This window comes from Gordionus sp. m RMFG-2023, chromosome 3 (assembly GCF_954871325.1).
Source record: "Gordionus sp. m RMFG-2023 chromosome 3, tfGorSpeb1-WG-v2, whole genome shotgun sequence".
NCBI classification, from domain to species: Eukaryota; Metazoa; Nematomorpha; class Gordioida; order Chordodea; family Parachordodidae; genus Gordionus; species Gordionus sp. m RMFG-2023.
This window is the reverse complement of record NC_088777.1, coordinates 31,344,641-31,365,107: the sequence shown is the minus strand read 5'-3', so window position 1 is coordinate 31,365,107 and position 20,467 is coordinate 31,344,641. Positions and strand designations below refer to the sequence as shown.

General features: G+C 25.3%; 1 protein-coding gene across 3 annotated transcripts; it reads left to right on the top strand.

The window, feature by feature from the left end:
• Nucleotides 1-865: 865 nt before the first annotated feature.
• Nucleotides 866-20,247, top strand: LOC135926618 (neurotrimin-like). 3 transcript variants are annotated; one of them, XM_065462542.1, is made up of 9 exons: nt 866-1,048; nt 8,574-8,743; nt 9,546-9,756; nt 10,210-10,422; nt 14,872-15,003; nt 18,616-18,790; nt 19,062-19,213; nt 19,594-19,872; nt 20,113-20,247. In XM_065462542.1, the coding sequence occupies exons 1-9, from the start codon at nt 982-984 to the stop codon at nt 20,211-20,213; spliced, it is 1,500 nt and encodes a 499-aa protein (XP_065318614.1). In that variant the 5' UTR covers nt 866-981; the 3' UTR covers nt 20,214-20,247. The 3 variants fall into 3 exon arrangements, with proteins under 3 accessions (XP_065318614.1, XP_065318613.1, XP_065318615.1); XM_065462541.1 differs by having other exon boundaries at nt 19,062-19,219; XM_065462543.1 differs by having other exon boundaries at nt 8,574-8,833; nt 19,062-19,219.
• The last annotated feature ends 220 nt before the right edge of the window (nt 20,248-20,467 follow it).

Genomic DNA, 20,467 nt, shown 5'->3' with positions numbered 1-20,467 from the left:
TTTTTTTATTTCAATTCCTTCTTCAGTTTATTTAAATTTTTTTTATTCTCAAATTTTATTAAAATATTGAAAAATTGAGTAAAGTATATATTTTATTTATTTTAGATTTTTTTATTTTTTAAATTAAATACGATTTTCAATTATATTATTTTTTTTTGGGGGGGGGGGGGGAGGGGGGTGATAAATCAGAAGACTAAATATTTAGGAAATTAAATCGATCTTAAAAAAAGTAATTCCAAGGATAATGAATGAATAATTTAAAATTATAGTTGATTATTCTTTGCTTCAATAAAAATGCTATTGAAATAGGGGATTTTGGATTATTTTGGCTAATTAGTTTGAAAAGTATATTAGCTTCCTTTCGAATGAACAAGATAGTGAAACTAAAAGTGGCAATCTAATATTAAATAGTTTTTGGGGAAAAATGGTGTTTATAATGTAAATAGGATTTTAGCTTTTAAAAAATAATTTCTTTTTCCAAAATGTTGAATTGAAAGGTTGTGTTCAAAATTTTATTTTTTTCGTAATTTGCGGGAAATTTTATTCAGATTTATAATCATTTTTATTTAAACCTAATGACGGCCATTCATATCAGAAATTTAAAAATCATTCACCAGAATTTTCATACATAAAAAGCAACAATATAATTGATAAATCATTTTAAAATATAATCTATTTAAAAAAAAATTATTTTATTCTTAATCATTTCACTTTATTGATATTTTTATTTTATTTAATAATGTTATCATTATTCCATAATTTACCTTACAATAAAAAATAATAAAAAATAATATATTGTAAAATATTATGCTGAAATATATCTTATTGATTAGTTTTATAAATAAAATAATATAATGAATAAATTTTGGTTAAAACTATAAATTCTTTATCTATCTTTGTAAAATTTAATATAAGTAAAATTTTGTATATAATTTTATAAAATTGTTAGATCGCTAAAATAAATTTCTAACAAAATCCGGAATGATAATATTTCAATTTCATATTGAATATGTTCCAATCTTTATGTCAATTCTTATTACAGGGCTAAGTACGCTAACAAATTATTATTTTTAAATATGTTATTATTTATTTTGGATTACTTTAAGAATAAGGATTCACAATTAAAAAATAATTCTAATGAGGGAGCCACTCACCTTATCATTTAACAAAATAAATAATATATTTAGATACAATTATTAAAATATTTCTGATTGTTGAGTTATCCTTTGGGCTCTTACTATCTACATTTTTAGTTTGCCAATTTGAAATATTAAACTAGCTCCAAGCTAATATATATATAAAATACTTGGAATTAATAAAATTTGTCATTTCTATTAATTCTTGGATGTCAAATATAAAACAATTTTCTATTTATGGTCATTTTTTCATGATGTTCTTCTTTCAACGTTTTGGAATTACATTGAGCTCATAATAAAAAAGTCGGCTGATTAGTCTAAATTTAATAAATTTTATTTTTATCAATTAGCTTTCCCCATTTCCAACATTATGCAAGCCTAAAGTTTATTTGTGTAACTCACTGGGTGTTGTGTTTAACATTTGCGTAACATTTCTATCATTTAGAATTATATCTTTCGTTTTTATTAATTTGATCAAATAATTTACCAATCAAAAATAATTTTGGATATATTAATTTGTTCTTTAATATAAAGTTTCCACAACTGTTTTATTTAATCCTTAATTTTTAAGCAAAGCTATTTTCTTATTGAACGTAAAAATTTATCCGGAATATAAAATGCTTCAATTAACATACTTTATTCAACTAACAAATTTTTAAAATAATTTTCCAAAATCAATTCATTTGGAAAAAATATTTTGATGATTGAAATTTAAAAAGGTTTTAATCTTCAAACTTTTAGAAAAATTGTCAAACCCGATTTTGGGATTTCCATTTATTTTAAAAATTCAATGATTTCGTAGGGAAAAAATATGTGAAAATTTTTGTAGAACAAAGTTTTAAAATCACCAATATAAGAGTAAATATTTCTGAACAGAGACTAAAACACCCCCCACCCCTTTAGTTTAAATTTTAAATTCATTTTGTCTGATATTATGAATGAGGATCAGATATTATGAATTAGGAGGATAGAGGGGATGAGTACGTATGGGAAAATAATTTTGTGTAAGGGCGATGAATCAATTAAGTAAATACGAAAATATAAAAACTATAAATTAATAATAATTTTGCTGAATAAACATTTAAAATCACGGTGAAATATTATTTATATCATATAGGCTCAAACCGAAAATTCTATAAGTATAATGTGGAAGTATTATTTTATAAATTAAGAATTAAACTTAAAATGGAATTTTTCGGTAAACTTTTTACCTTGAACTCAGATTCTGTCAGCACACAATCCTTGAAACTTTTGAATTATATCAAAGTTCTTATATGTTTTATGACTCAACTATGGGAAACGAATAATTGATAGAACAAGAATACGAATATCTAAAAGTTAAAAAAATATAAATAATGAAAGCAAAAAAATGGAAAATTGGAATTTAGTTTAAAAGGTCAAATATACTATATTTCTAATTAAATTGATATGACCAAACTGTGATATCGTAATATGTTTTGTATGACGTTTATTGGTTTAATATAATAATCAACAGGATAAGAAAGTCTTTATAAATAATAACTTACTTTTATGTTTTTTTTAAAATCAATTAATAAATGTCAAACATAAACCATTCTGAAAAATTAATTTTCTTTTGTTCTAAATATATAAACATAATAAGTTATAATATTGGAAATATTTTTTGAAATCTATATTATATGTATTAATATATAAAGGTCATATTAATCTTTTTTTGTCCTTATCATTTAAGTTGTAGAATCTTTTTTTTTAAAGATTTTCAAAAATATACTATTTCGAAGTTAAAAATTCTGATTCTACCTTTAATTTCTGGGTGTTAAAGTAACAGTTACAAATTTTAGTCTAAGGGAACCTTTTTTTGTAGAAAAACGATCATTCCTTAAGGCCATACCAAAACGTTTTAGCACAAAATGTTAAAAAATAACAAGCCAAAAATCGAGCGAAAAAATTCCAGAAATTTAGATATGTCGAACGTTTGTACCGTAAATGATTTATCGTCATCTTATATTATATTAATTCCAAATAATTCCTATATTTTTAAAAAATAGCAGGGTCGTGCTAAGACAATTGGCTACCCGGAACGAAAATAAATTAGTCTGCCTATTAAAAACCACCAGTTTATTTAAGCTCATAGAAAATCAATCATAAAATAACCAACTGTCATTTTAAAATGGAATTCGTGATAAGCAACTTAGAAAGTAAATTAGGTTATATGATATGCAATATATTATAATAAAATAAAAATAATATAAACGACTGAATTAGATTATATTAGGCATAAATATATAATATTTACACTTATTTAAAAGTACAATTTACTATTAAATGTATAAGAAAAATTTTTTGGCGGTCTCTAAAATAGTTTAATTTTGCCGCTACCCACCAGTTACACCGTTTGCAATGATATGAATCATAGGTGAATGTTTAATTTCTCAGGTAAAACGCTTTAATATATCCGATAAATAATGTTTATTTAAAGTAAAAAATTACAATAAGATGAATATATAAATATTTAAAATAATATACAATATTTATGTTAAAAAGAATTATTTATTAATATAAAATAAACAAATCCAAAATTTAAAAAATAAAGAAGAAATTCAGAAAAACGAGAAGAATAAAAAAGGAAGAGTTTTGGAGTAAAAACTGTTATTAAGCTTGTATAATTCGCTTTAAGGATAACTATGATCAGCCTCCGTCTGAGGAAGAAGTCTTCTCGAGGATCGCCAGTAAGCAGGTTGAGATCCTAAATTTTTGAAGAAGGGTAATACATGCATACCAAAAGAAGTTAAAGTTGTGGATGTTATTGGAATAAAGATAAGATCTTCTGAAATTTCAGAATGTTTGGAAATTTTAATCTGTTCTTTTTGCTCTAATAAGTTTAGGGCTAATGGGTTTATAAAAAATAGTCCCAAACGAGAAAAATAATGTTAAGTTCAAATATTTATTAAAATTACCATATAATATTTTTCATGTATTTCTTCCAATTTTTCACAATTTTTATTATAAAATTGAAATTTTATTTTCTTCTGATTACAAATTTGGAAAGTAAAAAGGATTATTTTATGAAAATGAAAAAGAAAAGTAAAAGGAAAAATTAGATTTAAATATTAATTAAAATGGGGATGGCTCCCATCCTCGTAAGAAGAAGTAAAAGTATGATTAATTGGATAAAGTATATATAAAAAATCAGTAAAATTATCTTCGATTAATCAAATTTCTATGACTTCGAGTGTTTAAGAATCATCCACAAGTTTTCAGATTATGTTGAGAAAATGGAAATGATTTATAGGTTTTATTATTAGAAAAATAAGCAGAGTATTTATTATATAACTTAATTAATTATTCATCATTTCAAAAGAGGAGGAGGGGGGGGGGGGTTGTTTTGTTAGTTAAAGAAATAAGTCAATATTTATGATTTTTTAAATTTTCTTTGCCAGTTTACTTAATGAAAATCTATACCAATAATGAGAGACTTACAAGAAAGTTTTTCTATTACAACCGATATAGATTCTTTATATGTTTAGGTGGGCCTAAATTTTTTAAAATGTATTCATTCTAAATTAGTTTAGCTCATATTTGTAAATGATTTTATAAATTCCATCCTGAGATTTCTAACTAGCTATGTAATATTAATTTAAATTTATTTTAAAAAATTCAGCTCTCCGAGTTTGTAATGTTTTTTAGAATTTTAGAGAGTAATAATCTAATAATACCTGACTCTGACTACAAACAGCCCTTTCAATATCAAGAATTTTTTGGTAAAAAACTTAAAATCATTGTAGAATTTTTTTAAAAAAATTAATTTATTTCCTAATAATATAAAAATTAATTAGGTTCAAAAAAAAACAATTTACAAAAATATATATTGCGAAAATATGCAAATTTAAAGTGTTAAAAAAATAAACCACGGTATTTTTGGTCAATAATTTGTAAAACCTACATTCTGAAAAGATTATAATATTATATATAGTCAATAAATCAATCTAAGTGTAAACTTTTATAGCCAATTATTGATATATTTATACAATGTTAATTTATTTAAAAAATTTAATATCATAAATTATTTAATTTTAATATTTGCCTTTCTTATTTTATTTCAACCTCTGGAAATTTGGAAAGCCCACTGAAAAGTCTTTTTTGCATGGATAGAATTATTTTTTATTACTAATTTAGGTATGATTTTCTTTTTTATTTGCTTAATTTAGATAAATTACCTTTATTTTTTTTGATAATTTTTTGAAAAATGAGACCCCTCAAATTATCTGAGAAAATATTGACAATGTTTATACTTACTTAATATTCTGAGATTAACTTTTAAATAAATCATCTAAGAAAATATTGATAATATTTATGCTTATTTAATATGAAATTAAGTTTTAATTACAGAAGACCTGGGGGGACGATGTGCGTATTAGCCTTATTTAAGCAGACATTTATCTTTAATAAAAGAGACAAGCTATGTTTTTAATACATAAGAAATTAAAAGTTTAGTTAGGGTCATGAATGAGATTATAAAAAATGGTTTACTTATTTTTTGTAAATTATATAACAATTATATGTGACATCAAATTCTTGCCAGGTTATAATATGAAATATTCTAGTAAATTAAATACATTTGACAATGTTATTTACATAGAATTAACACTTTACAAAAAAAATTGGAAAAGTTATTTTAAAAAATAGATGCTATGACACTCACCCGAAAGGTTAAATTCCTTCCTTATGTTCATTTATTTAATTGATTAATCCAATAAAATAGCATTTTTTTAAAAAAAACATCTTTTATACCCTGTTGAACCAAAATTGCATTTTACATTTTTTTAAGCATTCAAATTTTTAATAATTTATATAAATAGAATCCTTGCGCTTTAAGCTATATTCAAAAAAAATTTCACAAAAAATAGGATTTTAAATGCTTTATTTATCACTATATAAAGGACTGTTTAATAAAAAACAGAAAGATATAGGTGGCCATGGGTTAATTGTTCATAATATAATGTAAATTTTATTATAATAAGATTAAAAATAACTATGCTCCTTTTTATATATAATATTTAAAATGATAGCTTTTTAATATATATATATATGTCGTATTGGGACTCTATGAAGATTCGGAATCTCTCAATTTTAAACATTTACTAAGGGCGATTTTTAGATTTTTAAAATCTGATTTTACAGTAATTGTATTTCAGTATTGTATAGATTACCCAAACTGTAAATTTCAACCAATTTTGGCATGAACTTTAGAACTGCTCTTGATTTATATTAATTATTATATGGATTTTTCATATAAATTAATAAATACTAAAATGTCTATGTCTGAAATTGGCTGAAATTCATAGTGTAAATACTCTACACATGCTGGAATACATTTCCGGTTAAATCGGATTTATAAATTTTTTAAATCGCCCTCGGTAAAATATTTTAAATCGAGAGATTCCAAATCCTCACGGATTCCATATCCCAATACGACATATAAAAATAAACACTTTTAATTAAAGCCGGGTCCTGAATCAAATAATATATCACTTCTATATCGGGTTTAGATAAAAATAAGAGTTCAAATTGAGGTTAGATAAGTCCTTTGAATATATTCTATATATTTTAGCTCATATTAATGATAAATAAGATAAGATGATATGACCAATCAGCAATGAATATAGGCGATATAATACCATAGAGGTATTAACGGACCAAATAAATGAATTTCACTAAAAATGATCTAATTAAAAAAACAGATAGAGATTTGATTTTAACTTTATTTTATAGATTAAAGATCAATGTTTGGGCTACACATTCATATTAAATTTTTTTGATAGTCTTTAAATCATTTAACTGCTGCCGCAAAAACACAACCGCTTATACCCAGTCTCCTTTATATTTAAATTATTTGAAAAATTAGATTCGTCTATTTTTTATTAATTTTTGGATAATATAACCCCCATCTCCCCAATTCGTTTTGTTATATTATAAGTGAAATAGTTTAAATGAATTATTGTGGATTAATTTTATCATTATAAATTTTTTTTGAAGAGAATGAACTGAACTAATTTTCAACTCTTTCTTTTTAGGAAAATTTGTTTAATAGCATAATCAAAACTTGATGCTTGAACGATTTATACTTAGTTTAATTTGATTAGCTATAAATTATTATTTTATCTTAATTTTATTGATGTGTGTGTCTATCCGCAATATAGTGAGAAAAATTTAAAAAAGATTATAAATTTGTGATAGGTATGATAAAACCATTTTCATTGAGTAATTTTAAAAATATTCCATTGTTAAGCAAAATGGTTTTAACCCCCCCCCCCTCCCCCAAAAAATATGTAATAAAAACAGGTATGGTTAGGGTATGATATTTACAAGAATGCAAAATTTTTTTTAAATTTCTACCACTTTAAACATGTCAATCTAATTTAAGAGGTCATTAACCTTCAAGTTTCCTGATTACAGATATGAGAGTGATAGTCGTCAGCGTCAAGCCATTATATATTATAATATATTCGATTCTCATACTCTTAATAATTAAACAGTTTATAACAATAAGAATTAACAATGATAGCATAAATACAACGATAACATAATTGGGCCAGAATTTCTAAAGATCTAATTGAGAAAAAAAAATTAATTATGATACAATTTAAAAAATTTGAGACAGGGGGTGCTTTAATTTACGTTTTCTCAGTAATAATTAAAATAGTAATAACAAATTTAAATCGCAAAACCCAAATATTTTATTTAATCATATAAATAAATTCAAATTAGAAGAAATTAGAAAAACACTCCTCTCTATAAGGAGTATGTTAATAGGGTTATTTCTAGCTCAACTAGCCATTCAGGATGAGTTTTATCCCGCCCATTCTTTGCTTTTTTTAAATACTACTATTATAACTTTGGAGTGCTAAACCAATTTTTCTATCTTTTGTCTTATTATTCTTTTTCATTTTATTTTTTTTTACTTTAATCATTTCTTTCCATAAGAAGATGCTGTTATATCGAATATATTATGCCCTATTTATTTAGTGGGTTGGGTAGGTTTAGGGAGATGAATAACAGAATTTGGATTAATATATTTTTTTAGTTTCTTATTATTTGAGAAACTCTATCCATATCATTATCAATTGGATAGTGATAAGTTATCGACATATGCTACCTTAGATGAGGCATCACCTATCCTGAATGTTAGATTATCAAGACATTTAACTTTAAAGTAAAATTTATCAATAGCCTTATAACGCTCCGGTCTTTCCGACAATCTAAAATAGTTGTAATCATTTAAACTTTATGGAATAAATTATTTAAAATACAATCGGACAATTATCATTAAATTTAATGAGAAAATTATGATTTAAATGTTGTTTTTAATACTATAGGAAGTTATTGATACGGGACCCATAAAGTATAAATTTAAAGTTATTATTATCTAATGAATATTACATAAAATTTTATTATCAGCATTCTTCGAATGTCAATCCTACTTGAGAAATATGGAAAAATACATGTATACATTACAAGCAATGCCCAACGTTTCCGTCAACGAAGGCTCCACAGCCACATTAACATGCACTATAATCTCTAAAATGAGTCAACGCGGATTCAAATCCTCTAATATTCAGAATTTGAGGGTTTATTTTACTATAAATGAATCCCGAACACAAATGTCCTGTATTAAAAAATAGGATAAAAAAGCGGACAAAGATACAACATTTATGCTGGTGCGGCCTAATATATACTTTTCAAAATTTTAGAAACCAGAACCAATTTTTGAAAAATATTCCGAACCGGTACCAAAAATCTTTTTCCTCCCTCTTTCAAACTCCGCTTATTAGTAAGCCCAAAATCTAAAATGTCTACGGCTTTTTCAAAGAAAAAATTAATTTTAGGTCATTTGTTATATATGGAAAAAAGACACCACATTTATGAAAAATCACTGTTATTTTGAAAATGAACACACTAGAAAATCTTTGTATAATCAGGCATTTATAGTGCATTCTTTCTTACCAAAAGCATATCTTTTATCGTTTCATCATTAAATTAATAATTTTTAAAAAAATTATCCTTTCTAAGCATTTAATAAATTTATTAAAATTAAAATATTTTTGTTCGGTGCTTTTTTTATCAGTTGATAGGAGTTTTTTTTGTCTAGTGTATTTTTGTCTGAGTCTTTATGTCCAGTTACCTTTGTAAATAATGCTAGTGATATGAAAATAGTACATTTCGTTTTTTTTAATAAGCATTTGTTTCATAATATTATTTATTTGAGAAAAATTTGTATTAGATATATATAATTAATAATGTATTATAACCTATAATAAATTTATTTTGAAAAAAAGTTTTAATGACACATTGAAATTATATTTTAGAATGTTTAGAAATCATTTTATTACTAAAATATTTTACAAAAATATATATAATGAATTTATTAAGATCGCTTGGCTGAAGGTGGATACGCAAACAATCTTGTCCTTCCAACATAAATTGATAAGCAAGGATAAAAGATTAAAAATATACAGTTTAAATGATTGGAAGACATGGATGTTAACCATCGGCTCAGTGACTAAAAAAGATAAAGGCCATTATATGTGTCAATTGAACTCCAATCCCCCTATTAAAACTTTAACTTATTTAACTGTTTTATGTAAGTTTATTAATTGACACAATATTATACTATCAAATAATGTGATTATTGTAAATTGTAAAAAATATATTTACAAACAGTCGCATAAAGACATTCTCCAACTTTTAAAAAATGTTATAAATTTAAAAAAATATATAGTTAAGTCCAGTTGTTTTAAGGAGCATAGGGTTATAATATAAACGGTTTTTGCATATTTGCAATACGTAAAACATTTATTGATACTCTTCAGCTGTGATTATTTTTAATATCTAGAAATATATTATATATTTTTAGGCTTATTTTTAATATTATGAATATTTTTATTTTGAATCTAATTATACATCTCACAACAGACCTGATCTGTATTTCAAATAAACTGTCAAATGTATTATGTCAATGTAGAGGTTTAAACTATAATTAAATCTATTTTGATTTTTTTTAAAAATGTTAATAAAAAACAACATTATTTTAAAGCTTCTCCTAAGATAATTGTCAATCGAACCTCTAACGATATAGTAACCAAAGAATTTGGCGATCCTATGCTAACATGTAAAGCTAGCGGACACCCAGAACCAATCATTAGTTGGGCGCGACTAATTGATAACCCTGTCACATTGCACCATGATAAGTATACGAGGAACGGAAGTGCTCCAATATTTTCTAGTACTTATTTGGAAAGAAAACTTGGTAAAAAAAACTAGTTTTTAATATCTAACTTTGTAAAAAAAAAATATACCATCCTATAATTTGTTTTGTATATATCTGTTTCATATCAAAAATATCAGGGGCATCACTAGCCTTCAATCTCTGGGGGTTTTAAAAAAAAATTTTTTAATTATTTTCAAAACTACCTTCTTTTTTTAGCTAACATTTTCAAAATTACCTTCTTCCTTTTATAGCTAACATTTTCAAAATTACCTATTTTTAAGCTAAAATTATTCAAATTTACCTCTTTTTATTAGCTAATATTATTAAAATTACATTTGGTAGAAAAAATTCAAAATTTTGAGGGGGCTCTTCAAATTTTTCAGGGGGTTCGAGCCCCTGTGCCTTCCCCCTAGCACTACTGATATATATATTTATTTAGATGAACAACAGTATAACCAGTGTCGTATTTAAGACGCTTTGGGAAGGAGATGGGTCCCAAAGTAAAAAAAATACAAATGTGGCTATTTTCAGTTATAAAGATTCTTATTTTATCATCAAAAAAATGAGGGTCTAAATTTAAAAGTAGTTTTATTTGTTGTTATAAGACTAGATTTGAATATATTAATTTATTCAATTAAAATGAAAAATTATTTGATATGTATAATAACTTAGATAGAGGGGTTTAGCAAATCTAGTTTTTTAGTAGATCTCTAAACACAAATAATTTATAGCGCTTTGATAATTTTGAAAACCCTGATTTTACCCAATTGTATTCTAGCATGTATAGAGCACCTACCCTGTGAATATTAGACAATTTTGGTTTTAATCTTTTAAACTTATCCCAATTTATATATTCATTTCATATAAATTAAAAAATACACAATAATTCATGGTATGCAGCAAAATATCCAGGATTTATCCAAGATGGTGGTGGTTTACGAAATTTTTTTTTGATTTTCCAGTAGTTTTTTAAAAATTTATTATTTAAAATATATAATATCTTCCGTGAAAGATGATTAAACAATTGAAAGCCCTAATTCTTATATGTATGCCAATATTTTGTGCTTTTTAATGCCCATGAGTACTTTAACCAATATAATAATCAGTTTAAAGGGAAAATTTTTTAACATCAAAATTTTCGCCAATTTTAATAATAGAAAACAACTATAGGCATTTATTCTGAAAATTTATCAATATTTATTGCTTAATTATATATTATTTTAATCCTTTTGGTAGACAATATAAAGGAAAAAGTTAGTAATAAAAAGAAAATTTCTAAAATTAGGGTCATGCGCTAATAAAAATATAAGATTATGCGCTAATATTTCGTGCTTGACTACTATTTATTAATTCCTCAATCAGTTTTGATACTCACAAAAAGGAAAGAGTAGAAACAAAATGAAAACTATGCTGTAAGGCTTAAACGTAAAGAGAGCTAAGATTTTGGAAACATTAATTCTTTATCACAAATAATTAAGGAGTTATAATTAGTACATTTAATTGCTACAATAAATGAAAAGGTTGATAAAATTGGCATCATGCCAGATTATAATTTTAAATATCTGGTTTGTTAGTGCCTTCCATAATTTTTTAATCAACTTTTCCAACCACAGCGAATCATAAGCTAAACAAAAACTATGATATCATGCCTTGAAGTCAGACAAGCTTCCGGGAACATTAACACTGAAACTTATATCAATAACTAGGAATGGTTTAAAAAATGCATTACTGACAAAATAAAAAATTGCCAAAATTGGCATCATGCTATAACGAAAATTATAGAGGCACTAAAAATATGGGTGAAATATGTAATGCATAATTATTATACTTACTAATTCATCAATCAGTTTCCTCAATCAACAAATGGAAACTAGTTATAAGCCAAATATAGACCATAGGACTCTACTATTTGTATAGACATTGTTTATTTTTTCCGATATAACGGATTTAGAAATAAAATAGTTAAAATATCATTGTATTTCAAATCGAGTTATATTTTTAGAATTTAATAAAAATTTGAATTTCTTATTGAGACAGAGATTCTAAGCATGGTTTTCCAAACTTATGAAAGTACTATTGCTAGAGCTTATGCCAATAAGTAAGGCTCAACTAATGTATATTTAAGTTTAAGCTTCAATCAAATTAGTAAACAGTATATAAATAATTTTTAGTAAAATAAAAAATTTATAAAATTGATATCAAGATTTAATATAGAACTAAAAACATTGAAGGCACGAAAACAATTATAATTTAAAAAAATTAAATAAATGAAATGAAATGAAATAAATATAAAATTTCTATTATCATTAAAAAAAATTAACTTTTAAGGTCGATTCTTCTCTGACTTTAAAATTTAGCATAAAGACAATCAAAATGATTGTGACATCTTTGGAAAATTTGATACAAAAATAAGATGAATTTATTATGGTGAAATTGAAAAAGACTACAATAGCTGATTTTTTTAACCTCAATAGAAGAAGAAATTAGATCCGTTTTAAATAAATGGAACATTAAGAGGTGTTTATCAATTTAATAGAAATTATAGCAAATTTTTGCTTATCTATCAATAAAAAGGCTTATAAAAACACAAAATTTATCCTATATTTTCCATGGGAGGCGGATCATTCCCAAACTCCCCTTATCTGCGCAACTGGTTAATATATAATAAAAAATATTTTAATAAAATTTTAATTTTAAGGCTAAATATCCAAAATAATTTTTGAATACTAAATTTAAAGTGGATACTCTTGGCATAACCATTTTTTTTTAAAATCAACTTCTTAGACAAGGTTAGGATTAAAGTTTAAAGGTTAGCCTAAAAAATATTTTTCTTTTTTAATATTTGAATCAAATATTTCTATATTCCATAATTTACCATTCTTTTAATTTAATAGTCCCTTTCGCTAAAAAGAAAAAATTAATATTAAAAACTTTTAATTTGACATTAGCTGTTTATATAGCCTGAGCAGTAGTTTTTTTAAACGGCTTGGTTTTTAAAAACGGTGAACCCAATATATTTTAGCCAAAAAATATTACACAAGCCTTGAGATTTATAGATGGCAGAAAAATCTCGAGGTTTGTATAATATGATATTGTATAATCTTAAATTTCATAAACTATATTATAGCCTGAACAGATGCATATCAATTTTTTAATATTTATGATTAATAATGAGGGTTACTTAAAATTTAGACGGCAATACTCAACGAGTAGATTCGCATATTAATTTTTTAAACATATATTATAAAACTAATATTTCTCAAATATTTAAGGATGTTTGGAATTCATCATGGGCCTTTCCCTCATTTATAGGTGCTTTTTACATAATTTATTTTCTGGTAACCATCTTTTATAGGATAGTTTGTGGGCTATTCTTCAGGTTATATTCCTTATATATTGAGAACAAATTAATAACGTTTAAATTATTTTTTTTATATTTTATTTTAATATGAAATTCTTATATTTTCATTTATAGGCATTATATTGATGCCTTCCAAGATATAAGTATATTAGAAAATAAATGTATTGATGTACATAATTTAAATTCGAGATCTACAAATCCCGACCAACCCGAAAGCCCGTGGTTTTGGCCGGGCAAAAAATTTAACAGAAAGGGTAATTCGTGGATAAAAAATTTTGGGCCGGATTGGGCAATTGACATAAAATATCAGGCATGCCCTTTCAAATATCTAATTCGTAAAATTATAATAGACTACCCATTAAGATTTCGATATCTTTTTTAATTTCAGCTTTGATGAATACTATTTGAAAACAATATGCTTATTTTTTATATTATAAAAGATGTCTAACTAAAATACTAATTCTATAAATAATTTATTAAATTCATAAAAAATTAAATAATTTATTTATGATATAATCCAATTACAAATACACGATACAGATACAAACACAATTGATTTATATAGAAATAATAGCCATAGAGGAGTGATATAAGCGCCTTAATTGACATTGAGAAAAATTTAGATTAGATATAGATATTAAAAATGTGATAGCTGAAAGATTTATACAAAAATATTTACCGGGCCGTGTCTGACTTTCGTTAAGTTTTTAAAGATCATACCGGGTCTGGCAAACCTTTTTTCTGACCATGTCTGATAAATTATTTTTCAAGCCAGGCTGGACAACTTGTGCAAAAATTTTAAACGGGACTAAGCAAACCGTGCCGCGCTTTGTAGATCTCTATTTTAAATATATATTTTGATAATCATATCAATATTTCTTAGGTCAATCAAGGCCTACTTGTCAACCCTAGCTTATTATCTTGGTTTTTTAAACAAAATTTAACTCAATTAAAATTGAAAATATAGGACTAAATGAATTTTAATATCGTGAAGTATAATTTCATAATTGAAAAAAGAAATTACAAAAATATTGGTTTTAAAAATGTTTTACATTAAAATTCCTTATGACATAATTATATATAGTAATAATTTTTATAGAACTTTTTTAGTATTATTTTTTTTAAAGTTATGCTAGAACACAGAGATGACCGGTTAACCCTACGTAATATAACCAGGAATGAAGCCGGCATATATGTATGCTTGGCTGAGAATGGGATCATGCCGAGTGTTAGTAGACAAATTCACGTCCATGTTACATGTAATAAATATAACTTTAATATACATAAATAAAATACTTGTAACAATGAATATCCTTGAATATTTCTCTAATAATGTTTAACTATCTTTTAAAATGCTAAAAATCTATTTGCTAACACCTTTAAGGCGAACATAATTCGCCTGCCTGCGAAAATTATTTACGAAAAAATTTTATTACTTATTTCTCATCTATTTTAACTTATTTTTCTCATTTCTTTTTATTATAAGTTAATTTTTTTTTTAACTTGAACTATTATATTAAAATGCTGCAAAAATTATCAATGGAGAAAATAAAAATTTAAATTCTAAATCGTTATAATAAATTTAATATATTTAAAAATGTTTGAAAAATATATAATAATACTATTAAAAAAAAGAACGGAGATGGTGTGATGCAGGGAAACAAAAATGAAAAAGGGACGTAAGCGTTGTCTATGATAGCTCTTTGGCTAGAAGGCTACCATAGAAACTGATATAATTAGCTTTGTGAATCGCTATGGATAATCGTTGACGAAGAAAAAACCCTCTCGGGGTTCTTCTGAGAGTTTGCTGATTTGTGATCCTAATTTTTTGAAAAATGCTAAGGCGAGTTTGCCGAAGGTGCCAAGAGTGGTTGATATGATTGGGATGAAGCAATGATCGTTTATTATTTCTGTGTATTTAGAAATTTTAAGTTGTTCCTTCTGGTCAAGGATGTTGATGGCGTGGTTGGATGGGGCCAAGGGGTCAATACAGGAATAGTCCCATACCAAAAGTTGGCCTCTCCTCCATGGGATTTGAGAGATCCCATCAGGACGTTTACCGTCAGATCTAAAAAGACCCTGTGGTTCTAACGTGGAAGGAATTTGGGCGGATTTCAGAGCATGTTGGATGATTGTATTACATTGCTTATGTCTGATGAATCGTCCATTGCAGGATCGACAATGTAAACTATGTCTACCCTTCGAGTCAACTGGCGAGTTGCACCCTGAGCAGATGTGGGGGTGAGTGATGGAACAATTTAGACGAATGCCGATGGCATGGGATATATATATTGTAATGTCAAAGGTATTCACTCGATTATATTTAGGTTAAATAAATGGAAATTTTTCGTAGTTAGTTTGTGCAGACAAGCGAATCCTCTACTCAACTTTATGTTTGTTAGAAGCCTAGTACATTATGTGTATAACCCCCTCATAACGTTTCTCAGCAGAAATTTACAACATTAAAAGCGGGAAAACATTATAAGCAGTTAAATTATATATGTTTATTAAGAGAAATGCAAGAAAGTTAAGAAAATGTAAAATGAAGAAGGTGATAAGACCAAATATAGGTTATACAAGTAAAATATATTATCAAGCTGGAATATGTAGCTGGCAGATAATTGATAAAAGAAGAAAATATATAACAAAAGAATTGTTCGGTGGTTTAATTAAAAATTGACATGATAAAATGAAAACAGATTTTGACGAAAAAATAGTTAACTTAATAACTAGAACTTCATTATATCTAGATCTTGAAGCTTTTAATTTGGTGTTATAATATCCTATATACATTTATTCTATATATTATTTAATTATAGAAAGATTCCAAGGGGAACGTTTTCTTTAATTTTATAGGTTCGAGTTGATAGTTTCAATTCTATATTTTTTTAATAAATCGAGGAAAATACTTTGTTTCTCCAATTATCATTAAAATCTAAATAATTTTCAAAGGCCGAAAATTTATAGATATCTCAAAATACTTTTTCATCCCTAATTACATTTTTACCACACTCGTCGTAAAATTTTGGGAAACATCATTCCTAAAATTTTTAAAATCTGGGATTCTAAAACTGGTATCTCCGTGGAGAACTCATTCATCCAACAAAATATATCCATGGAGATATGTCGTTCCTTTTCAAGACAAAATGTCTTACTATATTTTCTTCAAAGATTTGGGATCTCACATCCGCCAGCTTCTGGCGAGCTTTGGGAGCTCCTCTCTATGATATAGACTGTTCATAGTTAACTTTAAAACTACATTAAGTTCAACGACAGTCTACTTTCCAAAGAACTTTTTCCTTAATTATTTTCTTCTTCGTTTTATGTGTATTGTTTTATTTTTTTAAATGGCTACAAATTATTTATTATTAAATTGTATAAATATTTGTATATAATAATGTTTGAATATTTAGTAATAAAAATATTATAATTAATAACTAAAATTGTATACAAAAAAATGTTATTAAATGTAACATCTAATATTGTAAAAATACTATAAAATATATGTATAATATATTAATATTTAAAATTTCACAGTAAAAAAAAAGCAATAATTATCCCATATAACAATTTTTATAAATAAAAATATGGAAAAACAGTAAATATTCAAATAAAGTAACCCATGACCGGAAATAATTTATAGAAACTTCCATATATTATATATTATAAAATAGCATATTAGATATATTCATTTAAAATAAGGAAATAATTGCACTGAAAAAAAATAAAGAAAATAGAATTATGTTTCAAAGAAACACTTCTTCTTAGAATTGAGTTTTGCAATTTAGAAATAGGAAATCGTTTTTTTCTCCATTTAAAATTTTAAGCATTAGGGGGATTCCCCAAGCACTAAAGATTATAGGAATAAAAGGAAACAGAATTTAATAGGGACCTAAATTTATTAGACTTTTAATTTCTTGGAATTTCGCGAGGTCAGAATTGCAATTAGAAGGAATTGAGGTGAAGTATGACACATCCCAGGCAAGCCTATTACCGCTATGCCAAGACTTTAAAGACATGCTATCAGGGCGTTTTATTCTCATTTCAAAGGCATAATGGCTCCAAACTATTGAGGAAACAGGTAGAAATCAAAGATTTGCAAATCAACATTTTAAGATTGTTATGCCGCAAAAAGCGGACGCTGACTTTAGGACAAGAAAAAGAATGCCTACCAATTAATCTACTTGCTTATTACAAGCAGCACAAGTGTCAACAGAAGACCAAGAGGGTATTTTTCAAAAGACATGTTATTTTAAAATAAAATAATACCATTATATTATTCTTTTTGTATAAAATTTTGGCCAAAAAAAATGCAAATTTTAAATTTAAACCATTAATATAACATTTTTCTTTCTTTCTTGAATAATCAATTTAAAAAACGGTTTCATTAATTAAGATATAATATAAACTATATCAAATAAATATATATAAAATTTGAAGAAAAAAAATTGAAAATTTTATTTTCACGTTTGAAAAATCCCTTTTTCAGTAGCTTCTTATATTATTAAATTATAATTTGTCATTAATATCCATGTTTTTATCGCTCTTTTGTAAAATTTTAAAAATGCTAGTTAGGAGATACAGCGACGATTTTCTACATATTCCTTAATTCCTATTCTAAAAGCCTAGACTTAATATACTTCAAAAAAAATTCTCCAAAATTCTGATTAAGACTATCGATGAGAATAAAGGGAGCATGAACTAAGAGGCAATAATAAATTTAATAAGGCGTCATTTGTGTCATTTATCAATTATAGAGAGTAAAAACAGAGTGATAACAAACTAAAATTATAATAGACTCTGATAGACAAGTAGGATATTAATTTTTTTTAAATTTATATAATAAAACATATTAAAATAAATGTAACTAGTTGCGCCTCAATTCATTCATCACTTAGTTAACGGTTATATTAAATCGTTTAACCCATTCCCCGTTGGGACGAACGTTAATATAACTTGCTTGTTTAAAGGGTTTCCTATACCTTTAGTCGCGTGGCATAAGGATAAATCAAAAATCAAACATTTGGATTCATCCCAAAACGCGAAGTACATTGACAAATAATTTAGTTTCTTACAGACACCCAAGATAAACTATGGGGTTAGTATAGATAACAGTAAACGACTTAGATTACATAATAACCAAAACAGTTGTAAACAGTGAAATAAATAACATTTAGGACTTTAAGTATCAGTTTATAAAGAATCTTTCTTTAAGAAATTGTGAGTATTTGAGAATAGTATTTTTAACCATAAAATAACGGATCTATGTTTATAAAATAAATATTTGGTTAAATTATAATTTCATGTTTTTCAAAAGGAAATCATTTAGAATTTTAAATAGGCACGTTTCATTTGATTTGATAGAATCAATCTTATCATTACAATCGGCTCAATACTATGATTCTGGAAGGTACAAGTGCATAGCCAAGAATGTACATGGGAAAAATAGATTTTTAATCCAGATCAGAAGTTATTGTAAAAACTTAAATTTTCAATTAAATATTTACCATAATATAATGTAATAATAATATACATTAGTAATAAAAGTATATCGGTTTTATGAATCTTATTTAAAATTATTTTTAACTAGTTATTATTTTTAACCTTGTAATTTCTTTATACTAAATGATCCTATTAGTCGTGATTATTCTTGTATCGCTTAGGAATTTTAGGAACTTATTCCTCTCCCTTTATAAATGGATTTTGTACAACAATATGCTATACAATGAAATAAATCTCTTATTAAAAACAAAAATAATGATTTTATACGAATTGATAAATAATCTCATTCATTATTAAGAGAATTATTATACAGAATAATTATTAATTATTGCACAATTAACTTATAGTAACGTCCGAGAAAGATACAACCCAAACACAAGGCCCTCAAAACATTAAACTGATTATAAAATCTACAAGCAAATCTACAAGCAAATCTACAAGCAAATCTACAAGCAAATCTACTTTCACCATAATAGGCAATCATATCATTACTGACAATAACCAAATTTTAGCTGATAATCCAGTTTATCCCTCACAAAAATATCGAATCTTAAAAATTAATCATAGCGATATTTCTAATAGATTTGAAAAATCTTTGGCATCTTCGTCATCAAATAGTGTTTCAAGTTATTTTTTTATAGGATTTGATAACTTTTTTTTATTCTTCCCTTAATTTAATCAATCAGAGATGCAAACATTTAATTATTAGAGGGGGACGGGTGGGATATGGATAGTGAAAGTTGAATTTCTTTCTAGCTAGCGCAAATTAAATCTTGGCAAATAATGGTTCTGCTATCAAGCATAGAAGACTGGGCATATAACCCTCAAACTCTCTTTCCATATTTAATTCATATATTATTTTTTAGGTTGCAAACCCAATCATATCCTAATGCTTTATTCGTTAACCTTGGTCTTTAACATTAAACAATTATTAGCAAAACTCTTCGCCATATCTATAACAAAATAAATAACGCCCTGACTCTCAAAATTTTAGATGAAGAGATTTATATCAATTTTGCAAAAAGATTATTAAACAATTTGTTATCTTTGATAGTATCACTTTAAAAAATTACAATGCAACTATAATAGATACCTTTTTACAAATTATAATATGGTATATCTTTCTGGTTGTATAGCTAAAGCCAAAATATAGAATATCGCCTAAACATTCATATTAAAAAATTATACAGTCATCTATGAAACGGAAACATAAACAACTTC